The sequence below is a fragment of the Podarcis muralis genome, chromosome 3 (genome assembly GCF_964188315.1).
Source record: "Podarcis muralis chromosome 3, rPodMur119.hap1.1, whole genome shotgun sequence".
Lineage (NCBI taxonomy): Eukaryota > Metazoa > Chordata > Lepidosauria > Squamata > Lacertidae > Podarcis > Podarcis muralis.
In genome coordinates, this window is record NC_135657.1 from 69993878 (window position 1) to 70009125 (window position 15248).

At 45.4% G+C, this 15248-nt stretch overlaps 1 protein-coding gene across 1 annotated transcript in view; it reads left to right on the plus strand.

Moving 5' to 3' along the window:
• Positions 1 to 9077: 9077 nt before the first annotated feature.
• LAMA4 (laminin subunit alpha 4) overlaps positions 9078 to 15248 on the plus strand; it is a 79352-nt gene continuing 73181 nt past the window's right edge. Inside the window, exon 1 of the mRNA XM_028723210.2 lies at positions 9078 to 9721. Coding sequence (XP_028579043.2) covers positions 9521 to 9721 — 201 coding nt within the window. The 5' untranslated portion in view covers positions 9078 to 9520. The remainder of the gene's footprint in view (positions 9722 to 15248) is intronic.

Genomic DNA, 15248 nt, shown 5'->3' on the forward strand with positions numbered 1-15248 from the left:
CTCTGTATACGGACTGTTCGGGGTAAGTACAGACCCCCCAGGACAAATTACTTTTATATCCAGAGGGTCCACTGTACTTCATGTGAGGGTGGGATAAATTGGGCCTCTAAATCTAGGGGGCCTCGCCAGCCTGCCATCTCCCCAGTGCCGCAGTCTCCCCTCTCCCAAAATTGCAAACCCAAGACTTCATGCAAGGGCAGGGCAACTCAGGCCCAGCAACTATGAGACTCAGGGCTAGCCAGTGGGGCCCAATTTGAAGCAGCGGGGCACAGCTTGATTTTTTTAAATTTTATTTTTTGTAGGGCCCCAGTTCACAGCCATAGTCTGCAAAATCTCATAGATATAAATAAAATCCATCTAGATTGCCCTGGTGTGGGGGCCCCCTTAGGAGCGGCCCGTGTGGCCCAATTGTTCCAATTGCCTTAAGGTCAGCCCTGATGAGTCTGTGCAGGGGTTGGACTGACAAGCTCAGCACCTTCTAGGTCCCTGGTGTCACTATTCAGAGTACAGACTCAAGGACTTTTAATGGAAATAGGGGGGGCACTTATTGGAAATCAGTTTTGTCACCTCCCTGCCAAACCCCGGGGACAATGAGCCTAGCCACCTTTTATTCACAGTCACATAAGCACTACACTACAGCATGGCCATAAAGCTGTACGTTCAACCGCTGAAATACACACCCAATATGTAGCAATGGAGATTTATGTTACTGCTTTATGAATGAACACTGTGTTTTATTAATGGACTCTGTATTTTTGGAATTACCTAAGAGCTACCAATAGGGAGCTCTAGAATCTGACAGCTAACCATTGGGTACTACCAAACAGCGACCCCTATTGCTGAAAGCAGATAACCAGCAGAAAATGCTTCAGCTCAGCCTTTGCACTGTTGACTGAACACCCCCTGCTGTGCGGATAATGTTATTTATCAAATGAACTATTCAACCTTCAGTCCTTCAAGTTCTCTGAGTCTACCAATTTTTAAATTATTTATAGCATAATAGCCATTTTCAGTGATCTAAAGAAAACTCATCAGCATTGTGTTTTTAAATGCTAGGCTCAATGAGCTGTTTTCTGTATACTATAAGAACAATAACTATAACTATAATTTATATAACTATAATTATTATTATTACTTATTATTATTATTTCCCCAGCCACTCTGTTGCTTTCATTTTCCCCATGAGACATAACCATATAGACCTGCATCTTATAAATGATTTCCCACCCATCTTTCAGTTTTTGTAACACAACAGATGCACTACATCACTGTCCACACTTCCTTTTCCCTTACCGTCTCACGATCATAACTTTGAGAACTCTTGCCAATGTGCAGATGTGCCTTCCCCCCCCCCAGTAAAAAATAACTCATAGAGTTGGAAGGGAGCCCTGAGGATCATCTAGTTCAATCCCCTATGTAATGCAGGAATACGCAGCTGTCCCATATGGAGATCAAATCATCGTCATCGTCATCCTGGGGATGTTCATCAGACTCAAGATAAACAAAAACAAGCCATGTTTTCAGGGCATTGCAGGGAGAGAATGAGCCATAGCTGTGAAAGAAAGAGAAAAACTAGCTTGGTATTCAAAGCATAAACCAAACTGGCCAAATGCCAAAAGTTCACAGTGCAAAGGATTAGAGATGTCAGGGCAAAAACACTGTCATATGGAAAAGGGCAATCAAACAAAGCATCCAAAAGAAGATCAGAAAGAAAGAAAAAAGTAGAACATGTGCTCATGTTTGTTTATTTGCTTGCTTCTTGAGAACTCCAAATATTGCAGCGGGGGGCAGTATTTATTTCATCCAGCTGGATCATTCTACATCATTAATCCCAGCATCTCCCACAGCAGCCGGACCAAATGGTGAAAGTAATACAATCTTGTATGAAAGAACAAGGATAGCAGAAGAAGGAAGTAAGAAGAGAAAATGTTATTTCCCAAGAGTGTTGGCCTAAGCTGTTGGACACATTCCACCCCTAGTTAACTCGAGGACATCCCAATCGCTCCAAAAAGTTGCAGCGTATTCCAAGCCCCTGAGCAAGAATGCTCTTGTCTGGAAAATGGACCTTTGCAGTAATGTTTGGCCCTTTTTCTTTCCTACCTTCCTGAAACATTTCCCCATGGTGCTATATAGTGCTAAAGGGCCCAAGCAATACTTTGCTCTAGCTGTTATCTACTGTAGTTATTTGGTAGCCATTTCATGGACAATCTAAGCTATGAGGAAACACCGGACACTCCAATAGAGTTCTACTATGTATATGGAAGGGACGCGGGTGGCGCTGTGGGTAAAACCTCAGCGCCTAGGACTTGCCGATCGCATGGTTGGCGGTTCGAATCCCCACGGCGGGGTGTGCTCCCGTCGTTCGGTCCCAGCGCCTGCCAACCTAGCAGTTCGAAAGCACCCCCGAGTGCAAGTAGATAAATAGGGACCGCTTACCAGCGGGAAGGTAAACGGCGTTCCGTGTGCTGCGCTGGCTCGCCAGATGCAGCTTGTCACGCTGGCCACGTGACCCGGAAGTGTCTGCTGACAGCGCTGGCTCCCGGCCTCTAGAGTGAGATGAGCGCACAACCCTAGAGTCTGGCAAGACTGGCCCGTACGGGCAGGGGTACCTTTACCTTTACCTTTATGTATATGGAAGATGCCAAACTGCATGTTACAGGAATCACACCCTAACCACAATAATTTCTTAGCCATAATATCTGGAACCTCCTGGTTCAGAAGCACTATATTTCTGAATGCCAGTTGCCTGGAATAAAGAGAGGGTGGCCATCACCTCTATGCCTGCTTGTGACCTTCCAGATGCATCTGTTTAGTACAAAAAAAAAAGTTGGGCTAGATAAACTATGCTATATCTGGGGGCAGGGTATGTGGGGAACACCACTGGAGTGATCCCCACCCACTGGAGCTCAGTGGGGGCTGCGCTGTGCTGCTTGCCCGGCCACACAGTGGGGAACCCTACCAGCCAACTCGGCCGACGCTGCCCTGTTTTAAGGGGTGCACTCATGGCACCCTGTGAGCCCAGTGCTCTTTGCGATACTCGCAAAAGCAGTGAAGAGCTGGCAGGGCACATGCCTGTTGCATCCTTCTCACTCAGAGGGCAGCTTCAGAAGGATGCAACAGCTCACGACACCCTGCCAACCTCGAGGACTGGCAGGGCATTGTGAGGAATGTGCCTCCCCAAAAAAAACTGGGACCAGGTTGAAGGCCCCCCGAGCCCTGACCACGGTATACCTCCTGGAGCAGGAAGTCCCATTGCCTGAGCCAACCACATTCCCAGTGCACATACCCCACTTGGCACTATGTTAGATTCCAATCAAAGTTTCAATTTCTATGTTTTTATCATGGTTATAAGTGAGCTAGAAACTGCCCTGTATAAGGTGACTAACAATGGAATAAGAATTTAGGATGTGCCACTTTTAAGCTGCCCTGAGATCCTTTTGGATGTAGGAAGAAGGTGGGAGTAAAAAATATAAAATTAAATAAACAGTAGCCACTGAATTTTCTAGGGCCTGATTTGACATACAATACAACTAGTAGATAAGTCCAAGGTAATAACTGGCAAAGGTAATAACTGGCAAAGCTCTTTGCTTCGGAACAGAGAACAGCATCATACACAAACTCGCCATTCTCTGTGTGACTTGACTCTGCAGTCTCCTTTTCCTCACAATGCTTCCCAGAGGTATTAATTACTGTTACTGTGGATCATGTGAACTGGAAACCGACAAAAATCATCCACCCACCCAATCTGGCAATAGAAGTCTGAAAGATGCCTGATTGTTGCTTTGCTGCCAGTTCTCAGCAACCTCTTTCCTAGCACTCAGAAACAGCCCTTGTCTTGTCGAACTTCCTCTCTGTTCCTCATATAGGGCCAGCCTACTGATAGACATCTTACAGGGAACATTTTTATTATTGTGTCCCCTTTCGTTCTTCTCACTTTGTAACATGACCTTCCGTGTTTTAAGATCTTATAAGGCTGCAAATATATAGTTGGCCGGGCAAGGAGCTATCAAATGCAATCTTTGCTCCACTTTCCCTAAGTTTTTTTCTTGTTCCAATATTTTTCTAAGCACTTTTCTTTTTCTAAAGATAGTGCTCTAATAGCTTTTATGTTTTGCCCTCTTGAAATAGATCTTGCTTCTTAAAAGCAGTATTAAATGAAGCTCTTAGTGTGCATGTGCTTGATGGTTGCAATAGAGACTTGCCTTTCAACCCTTCCTATCTTTTTCCCCAGACACATGCTGTGATCAAGGAAACCAAGAAGAAAATGGGTATCTCATGCCACAGTTTGCAGGATCCACATGTAGAATGGCACTGCAAATTGCTGGCAAACTGAAAGAGAATTCGAGGAGCAGCGTATGGCCAGTTTCTTTCTTCTTCTTCTTCTTCTTCTTCTTATTATTATTATTATTATTATTATTGCATTTATATCCAACCTTTCCTCCAAGAGCTCAAGATGGCATACATGGTTCTCCCGCTTTCCCTTTCATCCACACAACACCCCTGTGAGGTATGTTAGGCTGAGAGACAGTGAGTGGCCCAAGGTCAACCCACAAGATTTGACTCCTGGTGTCCCAGGTCCTGGAAGGGAAGAAGAGATGGGATGAAATTGTGAGAGAGCTTTGGAGGAGACATGGAGAATGGAAAAGGGCATATGTGATATGCCCTGTCCTGCCTAGATATGCTAAGGCTTGAACCTGGGACCTTTGCATGCAAATCAGGTGTTCTATCACTGGCTACACAAGTGCAACCAAACAAGGCTATAAGACCCTCCCGAATAGGCGGTTCCCAGGGAAGGTGCTCTCCGTTTCCACACAAGGCAAGAAGGGCTTCAGAATGTGTCACAAAACACAAGGGAGCTTATAATAGCTTTCAAAACATCAAAAGACATACCAACAATATGAAGACAACAATCTGTATGCATTGATTGAAAAATGAGTCTGTAGAAGGCAGTGAATGCACTTTATGGCATGTGTCGAGAACATGTTGCAGAAGGCCCTCGCAATAAAACACACGCACACACTTCATGTCCAAGACATTCTACAGCCTGAAGCAGAGCTCATTGCCTTTCACATTCCACCTGTGGAAGCTAACTGGACTAGTGACTGAATTTTTGTTCAGCTATGGCAAAGAGGTAACATATTATACTCAAGGGCAGCAGCTTAGTGTAAGGGGCACAGGGCAGGCTATGTGGTAGTCACAGCTCTAACCTCCAACTTGCTCACCAACAACCAGCATCCGCCACCTGAGACAAGTACGTCATTCTGAGGTAGAGTGGGCCAGGCCAGGACATTTTGCCTCCTGTGCCATGGGTGCAGTGCACCCTCTCCACCACACGGGGCACACCTGTGTTGATGATGGAGTGCGCCCAAAGCAGCAAAGGCAGTGGCAGGGGCAGAGCAGCACACCTGCTCAGATATGCCACCTGAGGTGACCACCTCACCTCGCATCATGGGTGGCAGGTGGCCCTGAACTCATCAAAACCAGTTTCTTTTGAAACTGGATATCCACACAAACATTCAGAAACTGAAAATCAGAATGAAAACTCTCTTCCTTCTAATTCAGATCACAGTCCAGACTGTGTTAAGAGTGGCCACCTGACTAGTGTTTTGCCAGCCTGTCAGTTTTACCATTGTCTAGGGTAGTTCTTAGCTCAGGGTGGTGAAACAGCCAGAAAACCTGGTCAGTGTAAGCATTTCCCTTTCCCTCTTTGCCTTACAGATTAGTGGTGTGACAGCAGCAGAGAAAAAGACCACCCAGAGTCCAGGCATTCCCTCTCCCTTTTCAAGGAAATATGAAGCTGCCTTATACGGAGTCAGGCCATTGGTCTATCTAGCTCACTATTGTCAGCACTGGCTGATAGCAGCTCTTCAAGGTTTCAGGTAGCCCTTCCTGGAGATCCTTACAACCCCCCTCCAACCAGCCTTCAGCCTTGGAAGGGTTAGAATTGCTCTATAAACCAACATTAAAAAAATTCAAAGCATTAATGTCAAAATTCAAGGTAGCAGCTAACCATATGTTTATTTTTGTTGAAATTAAATATTAAGTTTTTAAAGAGCATGTAAAGCAGTAGTGTCATGAACTGGCAGGACAAGGAAGAAGAGGATTCCAGCAAGGGGTGTAGCTGGGACTGGGACACACTGGGGGTGGGGAAGGAGAGGTTGGTGGCGGGGGTGGTGGAAGATGATGAGGGGATTGGGGGTTAATGCACAGGAACCAGAGCAGCAGGACCCATCACCAGAGCCAGATGAGCCCCTTTCCCCATGAACACAGTGGGCTCTGGGGCATAGGGAGCAGTAATAATAATAATAATAATAATTTATTATTTATACCCCGCCCATCTGGCTGGGCCTCCCCAGCCACTCTGGGCGGCTTCCATAAAAACCAAAAATACAGTAAAATCACATGTTAAAAACTTCCCTGAACAGGGCTGCCTTAAGATGTCTTCTGAATGTTAGGTAGTTGTTTATCGCTTTGACATCTGCTGGAAGGGCGTTCCACAGGGCGGGCGCCACTACCGAGAAGGCCCTCTGCCTGGTTCCCTGTAGCTTTGCTTCTCGCAATGAGGGAACCGCCAGAAGGCCCTCGGCGCTGGACCTCAGCGTCCGGGCAGAATGATGGGGGTGGAGACGCTCCTTCAGGTATACTGGACCGAGGCCGTTTAGGGCTTTAAAGGTCAGCACCAACACTTTGAATTGTGCTCGGAAACGTACTGGGAGCCAATGCAGGTCTTTCAAGACCGGTGTTATATGGTCTCGGCGGCCGCCCCCAGTCACCAGTCTAGCTGCCGCATTCTGGATTAATTGTAGTTTCCGAGTCACCTTCAAAGGTAGCCCCACGTAGAGTGCATTGCAGTAGTCCAAGCGGGAGATAACCAGAGCATGCACCACTCTGGCGAGACAGTCCGCAGGCAGATAGGGTCTCAGCCTACGTACCAGATGGAGCTGGTAAACAGCTGCCCTGGACACAGATTTGACCTGTGCCTCCATGGACAGCTGTGAGTCCAAAATGACTCCCAGGCTGCGCACCTGGTCCTTCAGGGGCACAGTTACCCCATTCAGGACCAGGGAATCCTCCACACCTGCCCGCCTCCTGTCCCCAAAAACAGTACTTCTGTCTTGTCAGGATTCAATCTCAATCTGTTAGCCGCCATCCATCCAGTGAGAGGGGTGCTCTAGGAGGCTGAGGCAGGCAAGGGCCCACAGTCCAAACCCTAGCTGGGGATGTGGGGTTTGGCCATCTCTGGGAGTAGCTTGTGATTCCTCTGCTGGAGGAGGCTTGGAACATGTGAGAGTCACATGACTCATCAAGCGCAGGTGCTGCAATCAGCATGCAGAGTATAAAAAGGTGGTGCTGTGGGTTAAACCACAGAGCCTAAGACTTGCCAGTCAGAAGGTCGGCGGTTCGAATCCCCGCGACGGGGTGAGCTCCCGTTGCTTGGTCCCTGCTCCTGCCAACCTAGCAGTTCGAAAGCATGTCAAAGTGCAAGTAGATAAATAGGTAGCGTGCCAGCGGGAAGGTAAACGGCGTTTCCGTGCACTGCTCTGGTTTGCCAGAAGTGGCTTAGTCATGCTGGCCACATGACCCGGAAGCTCCCTCGGCCAATAAAACGAGATGAGCGCCGCAACCCCAGAGTCAGCCACGACTGGACCCAATGGTCTGGGGTCCCTTTACCTTTACCTTAGAGCTAAGGAGCTGTGTCTGCTCAGCTGCTCATGTTGATGGACCTCAGCTTGGATGCTCCAGGGTCTGTGTGGGACTGTGCTTCAGTTTGGACATGTGGATTAACCCCAGACTGGGGACTTGACATATTGACTTGCCGCCAAGTAGGCCAGGAGTTCAGGACAAGTAGCCAGGTAAGACAACAATGTACTAGCCAAGTTAAAAGGTGGATTGAATCATTTTCACCTGGAGATGGCATTTCACAACTGGCATAGAGAAGGTCCAATCCACATTCCCCATTTGCCTAGTCTCAGTAGATGTGGGTAAAGGACCTTGGGCAGTTTCATATGGGAGTAAGTGATTCTCGAGTTACCCTTATTCCAAGCTGTTTTCTAGGTCAACATCAGCACTTGTCACTGAACCTGGAAACAGGGTGCCACTTAACCTGTTACAGAACTGACAAGATATATAGCTACTGCACTTTGAATCACCTGAAATTTCTGATAAATTTTCAAGGGCAGTCCCATGTGCAGCACACTGCAGTAGTCAAGCATGGCTGTTACCTGGGGCATGGGTGACAATGGTCACTTACAGGGTTGTTGGAAGGATGTCTGGGCAAAATCCTATCTCTCCCTCAAACATCTTTGCATGATAGCATTACACCTATAGGCAGTATCTTTACAGTGCTGCTTGGTCAGAGAGTGGGAGAGGACACCTGATCTACAGCACTAAACTGATTAGGGGAGGGGAGAAAGGCTTTGGGGATAATCAGAAGGGAGAAAAAGATCCAGGTAGGAACTGGAATGCTTAAAGGAAAAGGTGACAACCCTGCTTAAGAGCCTTGGAAACATTAGTCCACATGCTGATGTCAAGAGACTTTACAGGGTCCATTCCAACCAGTATAGTTGGCAGGCGTCTATACACTAAGAGCCTTGTTTCAGGGACCTCACAAAGCATCTCTTGAAGAGGAAAACAAGTTGGTCTTTGTAAATAAAAGTTCATGCATTTGCGTAATGAAGTCCCTTTCCAAAACAGTGCTGAATGATACTCTTTTTCTTTTTCTTTTTGCGAGCAGACATGATGATGAGGAGTGGGGCTGAGGAGAATTAGGACGGCTAATTAACTGTGTTCAGCTGCACATTTCCCCGCAAAGTATGGTCTTACGATTCTCGTGAACCTGATCCTTTGGTCAAAAGAAAAGGCGCTTCAACTCCTCCCAACATTTAGAATGCCTAGAATCTCTTCTGCCTGTTGAGACTGCAAACATGTTATTTTTTAATTCCCGTTTTCTGTGACTGAAAGTGCTTTAAAACATTACGAGAGACCATCTGAATCGGGAAGCTTCTTATTAATTAAATCCTGATTGTGGGGCTTGGCAGTAGGAAGAGAGGAAGCAGTCTGACCCGTTGTGTGTGTGTGTGAATGGCAAAGTTTGAGTGGGTGGCGAGGAAGGTGGAAAAGGAGTGATGATAATAACAACTTGAAGGAAGCCAGAGCTTTGAATGCAGCCTCAGTCTGTATCCTGACAGAGTGAAGATAAGGTGGCAGCACAGCTCATGGTGCTTTCCTGGAATACAATCCGCATTTTGACACTCTCTGTTTAAGCACTGCCCATCTGTATGTTATTCAGCCGGAGCCTCTAGGGAGACAGAGGAGCTACAGGCACGGAAAGGCAGCGAGCGAAAGCAAAGGCACTCCTTTTAATAAGGATCTGCTGAAGAGCTGCCTTAGAAGTGCCACCTCTGGAAGCTGGAAGTTAAAACAACTGAGGCGCCACTAAACCAAAGGGTGTGCGATTAAAGCAGGAGCAGAAATCAGTGCTCGGAAGCTGCAGAATCACTGCTGGATGTGAGGGGAGGAGATGGCTTTGATCTTGGCCTGGCCCCTGGTTTCTCCTCTCTTCTTCTGCCTGGGATATCTCTCCCTCAGCTCTGCCTCAACGGAGGGCAACATTTTTCATGCTGACATTGAAGGCAGCTCAGCGGTCGGCAGCCAAGAAGAGACCCTTATCAGAGGGCAGCAACAATCTGTATCTTTTCGAAGTTGGCCGCATTTTGCTGAGGTAGAGTAACTCTTCTGTCTGTTGACCTTTCTCCTTCTTTGTACTGTTTCCAGCACTCCCCCTCCCCTAACCCCTTTGTGTTTTTATAGTGCCTCCATTTGGCTCAAGCGAATGTAATCCACTGGGTGTTTTGAAGTGGGAATGTGGAGTTTTCAGGATTTAAGGCATTTCAAGGGAAACTCTAAAATATGCCCTCCCCCCCCCCCCGTCCAAAATGTACATGTCACGCTGCCTTCTTTGAATAGGCTGCTGTATTATAAAGTCATGTTCAGTTGCTTGGATTTCATGCAAGAGCAGTAGAACGAGTCTGTCCCCCCAAAGCAGAGTTTCAGGTGGATAGATTTATCAGTGCACATTTTAAAAACCTGCTACTTTTTTTTGAGATTTTAATGCCTTTGGGTATCCAGAAAGGAGGAGCTTTTATGGGGGTGGGCAGCATGTGACAGGAGGGGGGCACTCTCAAACACAGTGTCTACAGAGTCTGGGGTGTATTTCAGTGCTTTTGACTGTGCTGATGGGCATGTGTCAATCCCATTCATTTCAGTGTGAAATCATTGATCTATGTCTGTCCGGGCCCACCAATCCTGAAAGTCCCTCTCATGTCTAATCTTGTAGTGTAGGAAAGGTGTGTGTTTTTCTGGATTCTCAGCTCACTTCTCTGCAAATCAGTACTGCTTAAGAAGTCCTTGCATGATAGGAAGCTGGTTGCCAACCTATCAGAAATGCTGTGGCAGTGGATTTTATTGTTTTGCCAGGGGTTGGACTAAATATCCTTTTGAACCCATTTCAATTCTATGTTTCTGTGATCACCACATCCTGCGATCTCTCGGGGACATAGGAGCTCTGGTTATGCACACTTTTCCTTCTACGAGTAAAAGTGTACACTGTATATGCACAAAGTGATACATGTTCACTGTTGCATGTACTCGGTGTGAATTAGGAGCCCTGAATGTATGGGAGTCCTGTACGCACAAACCAATATTTGTATTAGGGTCTATGATTTTAAATAAACATGTTACTTGTAGGAGCATCCCCATGAGATGAAAGCCTAATGAGGGAAATGGCCACAAATCCTGTTGGCTTCAGCAGAATGTTTATGCCTCTGTTAGGGTGCCATACAGGATCCTATAGTTCCTGCAAGAAATCTATATGAAAAAATATGTGCAGCTGGAACTGTTTGTTGACTTGTAAGTAGCTACCACAGAATTCCATGGGGTTTCCTTCTAAGTTAGCGATGGAAAGCAAGCAGCTGAGGAAACACCTGCAGAAATGAAATGAAAAGAGAAGCTTAAAACGCTTTTGACTTTGCCAGAAACAATGGCAATACTTTAGTGATATTTAAAAACAAAAAACAGAAAATGTTGAAGGTGCTCTTACTCTCATGTTTGTGTACACACATACACACTTAAAGGATTATCTAATGTGTCCATGCGGACCTTCCAGCGCATCAATGTGGTTAGAGAAGTGCTGTGCATGGGCACCAGGAAGACATATTAGGCTGGCAAACATGGGAAACAGGGCCTTGTCAGTGATGGCACTTACAGAACTCCTTCCCTCAGGAAATGGGATCAGCTCTGTCCCCATTGTCATTTGTGTTACTTTTTCAGATTGCTTTTAATTGGCAGTGCAGATTAGGTTGCTATTTGTTTCTTAGTAGCCCTATCTTTAATCTTTGTGCAGGAATGGAATGGAATGGAATTGTTATGATTGCTATGATTTTACTGTTTTTTATTTGTTTTAATGGTGTATATGTTTTAAACTAGTTTTTATCAGGTTTTTGTATGGGAAAGTACGTATTATACAAGGTAGATAGCAAATCCATGCACCAACACAACAGATATTGTTGGTGTAATGGATTCCCGCCCACCCCCCAGGCATCCTGCTTGGCAGGATTTCTGCTTGGCAGGGGGTTGGACTCGATGGCCCTTGTGGTCTATTCCAACTCTGTGATCCTATGATTCTATGATTCTATCCCTCACAAAAAAAATATATACTCTGGAGGGTATAGGGACCTTCCAGAGCAGAATTTTGGTAGAGGTGTGCAGTGGTGGAGAGAGGGACAAGAGGTCTAGTCAGCTGCTGTTGGAAGCCACCTATATCAGCTCCCCAAAAGGGTGCTATCTCGATTCTTTTGGACTCCAACTCCCATCAGCATCCGATCAGCATGGTCAATGGTCAAGGGTGATGGCAGGTATAGCCCATCTAGAAACACCATATAATACCCTATATAATAAATACATCATTTGTTTTCTTGAAATCTTAGATAGTTGGAACTCATTGGTTTGGTAGCAGCTGAACAGAACTATGTTGAAAAAACAAGAATTACAAACAAGAGAGCAGCATGACATGAGGTTATGGAATGGGAGTAAGTACCTCCTGTGGAGGTGACTCAATGTAGCAGGCAAATTAAGCCACATAAGGTCATGGGAAAGGAAGGAGTGTGTATCTTGGCGCCAGATCTTGGAAATGAGCAGAGATTAACACAGCAATGTGAATATCACAGTAATGTTCCAGTTACTAGCACTACTACACATAACACTACTGATAAATGAACAGCAGTCTTGGTTGAAGCTCAACATTTTTGGTATTTAATTCATATATAGCATTTTTTGCCTTTCCTCCAAGGAGCTTCAGCATGCATGGTTCTTCTGAGGTAGGTTAGGCTGTGAGATGGTGACTGGGCCAAGGTCACCCAATGAGCATCATGCCTGAGTGGGAATTTGAACCTGGCTCTCGCTGCTCCTAATCCAGCACTCTGACCACTATGCCACACTGGCACGTATAGCTGAATCAAGATTCAACTAAGGGTGAATTTATTAAAAACAAAACTGTCATTCTATTATTCCATCAGGATTTCCTTCCAGTGTGTTCTGATATGTTGATCTCAATAAATATGCCTGTCAATCAAAATCACTCAAAGCTTACCATTTTTGGGTGTGTGGTAAGATATGGTTAACTAGAAAGTAGCCCTGTTCAGGTGCTGGTGTTCCCTCAGAGTTCCAGCTCATGGCAACAGCCTGTGTGCAGGCTTCCCTCTCTTCAGACCTTCTGCCAGTACTTGGACAAGCTAAGGTAGGGGTCAGCCTAGGGTGCAGTGCCAAGGGCAAAGTTAGCACCTATGACACTGCTATGGCTCTCCATGCAATTTGAATCATGTGGGCACTGACTTCAGGATCAGGCTAGAGTTGATAAGGCTAGCCTTAGTCATTTGTAACTTGGAGTAAGGAGTTAGCGATGTAAGGAGAGAGCGATTTCCATCCCACCTTGTGTTTGTTGCAATCAGCACTGTTTCTTTTCCTCTGCAGTTTGGCTTCCACTAAAACATATGTAATTCATCTCACGGGCCGCTATAGCAAAAACTAGCATACTTAATTATGTAAGTAATTTAAGTGCATTTCAAAGGAAGGACAACATTTTTTAAAAAACTGCAAAAATGATGTACAGTGGTGCCTTGGGTTACATACACTTCAGGTTACAGACTCCGCTAACCCAGAAATAGTACCTCGGGTTCAGAACTTTGCTTCAGGATGAGAACAGAAATCGCGTGGCAGCAGCGGGAGGCCCCATTAGCTAAAGTGGTACCTCAGGTTAAGAATAGTTTCAGGTTAAGAACGGACCTCCAGAACGAATTAAGTTCTTAACGCGAGGTGCCACTGTAATTATTTACATAATGTTAGTGTACTAAAAAACCGAAACTTGCTCATATTCACTTTTATGATCTCTGTTCCTGACCAGACAAGCATGCAAACTGTGACAATTTCTGTTCACATTTCAGTTTCTGATGGAATTGTCCAAGATTCCCTAGAAGCGAGCATGAATACAGTCCATAATGTGGTGGGGAAATTGCCTGTTTAGAAGCTTGTTGAAATTAATAGTTAAGACATAGGATCACCACCTGCTGCTTGGTGAATAAAGTATTTGATTTAAGCTCAAAATGTACTTTGTAACCTGGGTGGGACATAAATGCTAGCTTGGAGCAGAGAGTGGTCACAACCTAGCCAAAATTCAAGGGGGGAACTAAACATGTGCTTTAACCTTTCCCATAATCAGTGGATTAAGGAAGGAGTGGAAAGAGCATGAGATCACCCATCTCAGCCCACACAAAACAAATGATAGCTGAGAGCAATCTGGGATTTCTAGCTCCACATTTTATATTGGGCTAGGTTTTACAAAACACATTTATTTTTTTCCTTTAAGGGACATGGTTAGAACCATGCAGACACATCTTCTGTACATTCTTTAATTAGATTGGAATTTACAGTGAGGAAACAGAGTGATTTTTTCAGCGCAGCTTAGGAAAGATCTCCTCATGCTGACCAGTTGTGTACCACATGTAGGTGGCCCCATGGATGTAGGCAAACTGCTACCAAGCAGCAGACAAGATACCTGCCAGCCATTATAGTTCAGTGGCAATTAGCCATGTAGTAGGAAGGACCAATCTGAGTAGTGCAGCTATTGTCCCACCTCGTGCATTGCACCATCTTGAATAGAGCACTGCATGCTTTTGCAGCTTTGGATGGGTCACAAATTGTCTGGTGAGGCCTGCTATTGGCTGAATTCCTGAACAATGAAAGAGAGGGGACTTCCCCACCCCTGTTAAATGACTGATCCTTCTGAGAGATAGACCACAGAAAACCTCCCTCCCTTCCTTTGTATCAAGAGTTGCCATGACATCAATTGATAGATTGGGGATCTCTGTTCATATGGTGAGACAACAAGCCATTGCAACATCTATCTAGGCCATGGGGAGCCTTTGCTCATCCAGCCAACAACTGGACTCCTATGGACAGGAAGGGGTATGAGGACTTCCTGGTCACAGCTGAGCTTTCCTGGGCAACATAGATTTACTGAGCTTTGGTGTGTTATTGTATCCTATGATTGTTATCTAGTCATAACTTCTGGCTTGCTTCTTGCTCCTGCTCTGGACTCTTCCTGATGGATGCTTCCTGTGTTGGCAGCATCTCTGCAGGATTTCAGAAACGACATCCCCAACCCTACCTGAGATGCTGGAGATTGAACCCTGGACCTTCTGCATGCAAATAAGATGTTCTACCACTGAGCTATGGACTTTTTGTCCATATTTGTCAGGCATGATGCCTTGAGGAAGCATCCATGCAAGTTTCATGAAACATTGAGGGGAAATACCCAAATTACTAGAATAGAAGAGGTAAAAAATGAGTGTAAATAAAATAAAAGTAGAACAAAACAAAGACATCTAAACTGAAAGAAGCGCAGCTTGAAAAACAAAACTATTTTTCCTTTGCACATCCCTGCACAAAAATGACTAGCTGTACTCAGCCAAGCCATTCAAGCTCAGGATTGCCCTGTATGTGGAAGTATGCGAAACAAGTCATTTTATGAGCTTTATTTTTATATATATATATATTTCACTCAGAAATCCTTCTTGATTTATTTCGTAGTCCAAATATTGACTTGGGTTGGCCTCTCTCTCCTAAACAGACATAGTCTGTTAGTCATGCTCAGCAGTGCCAGTTTTTATAAAGGGTGGTTTCATGAGAACCACATA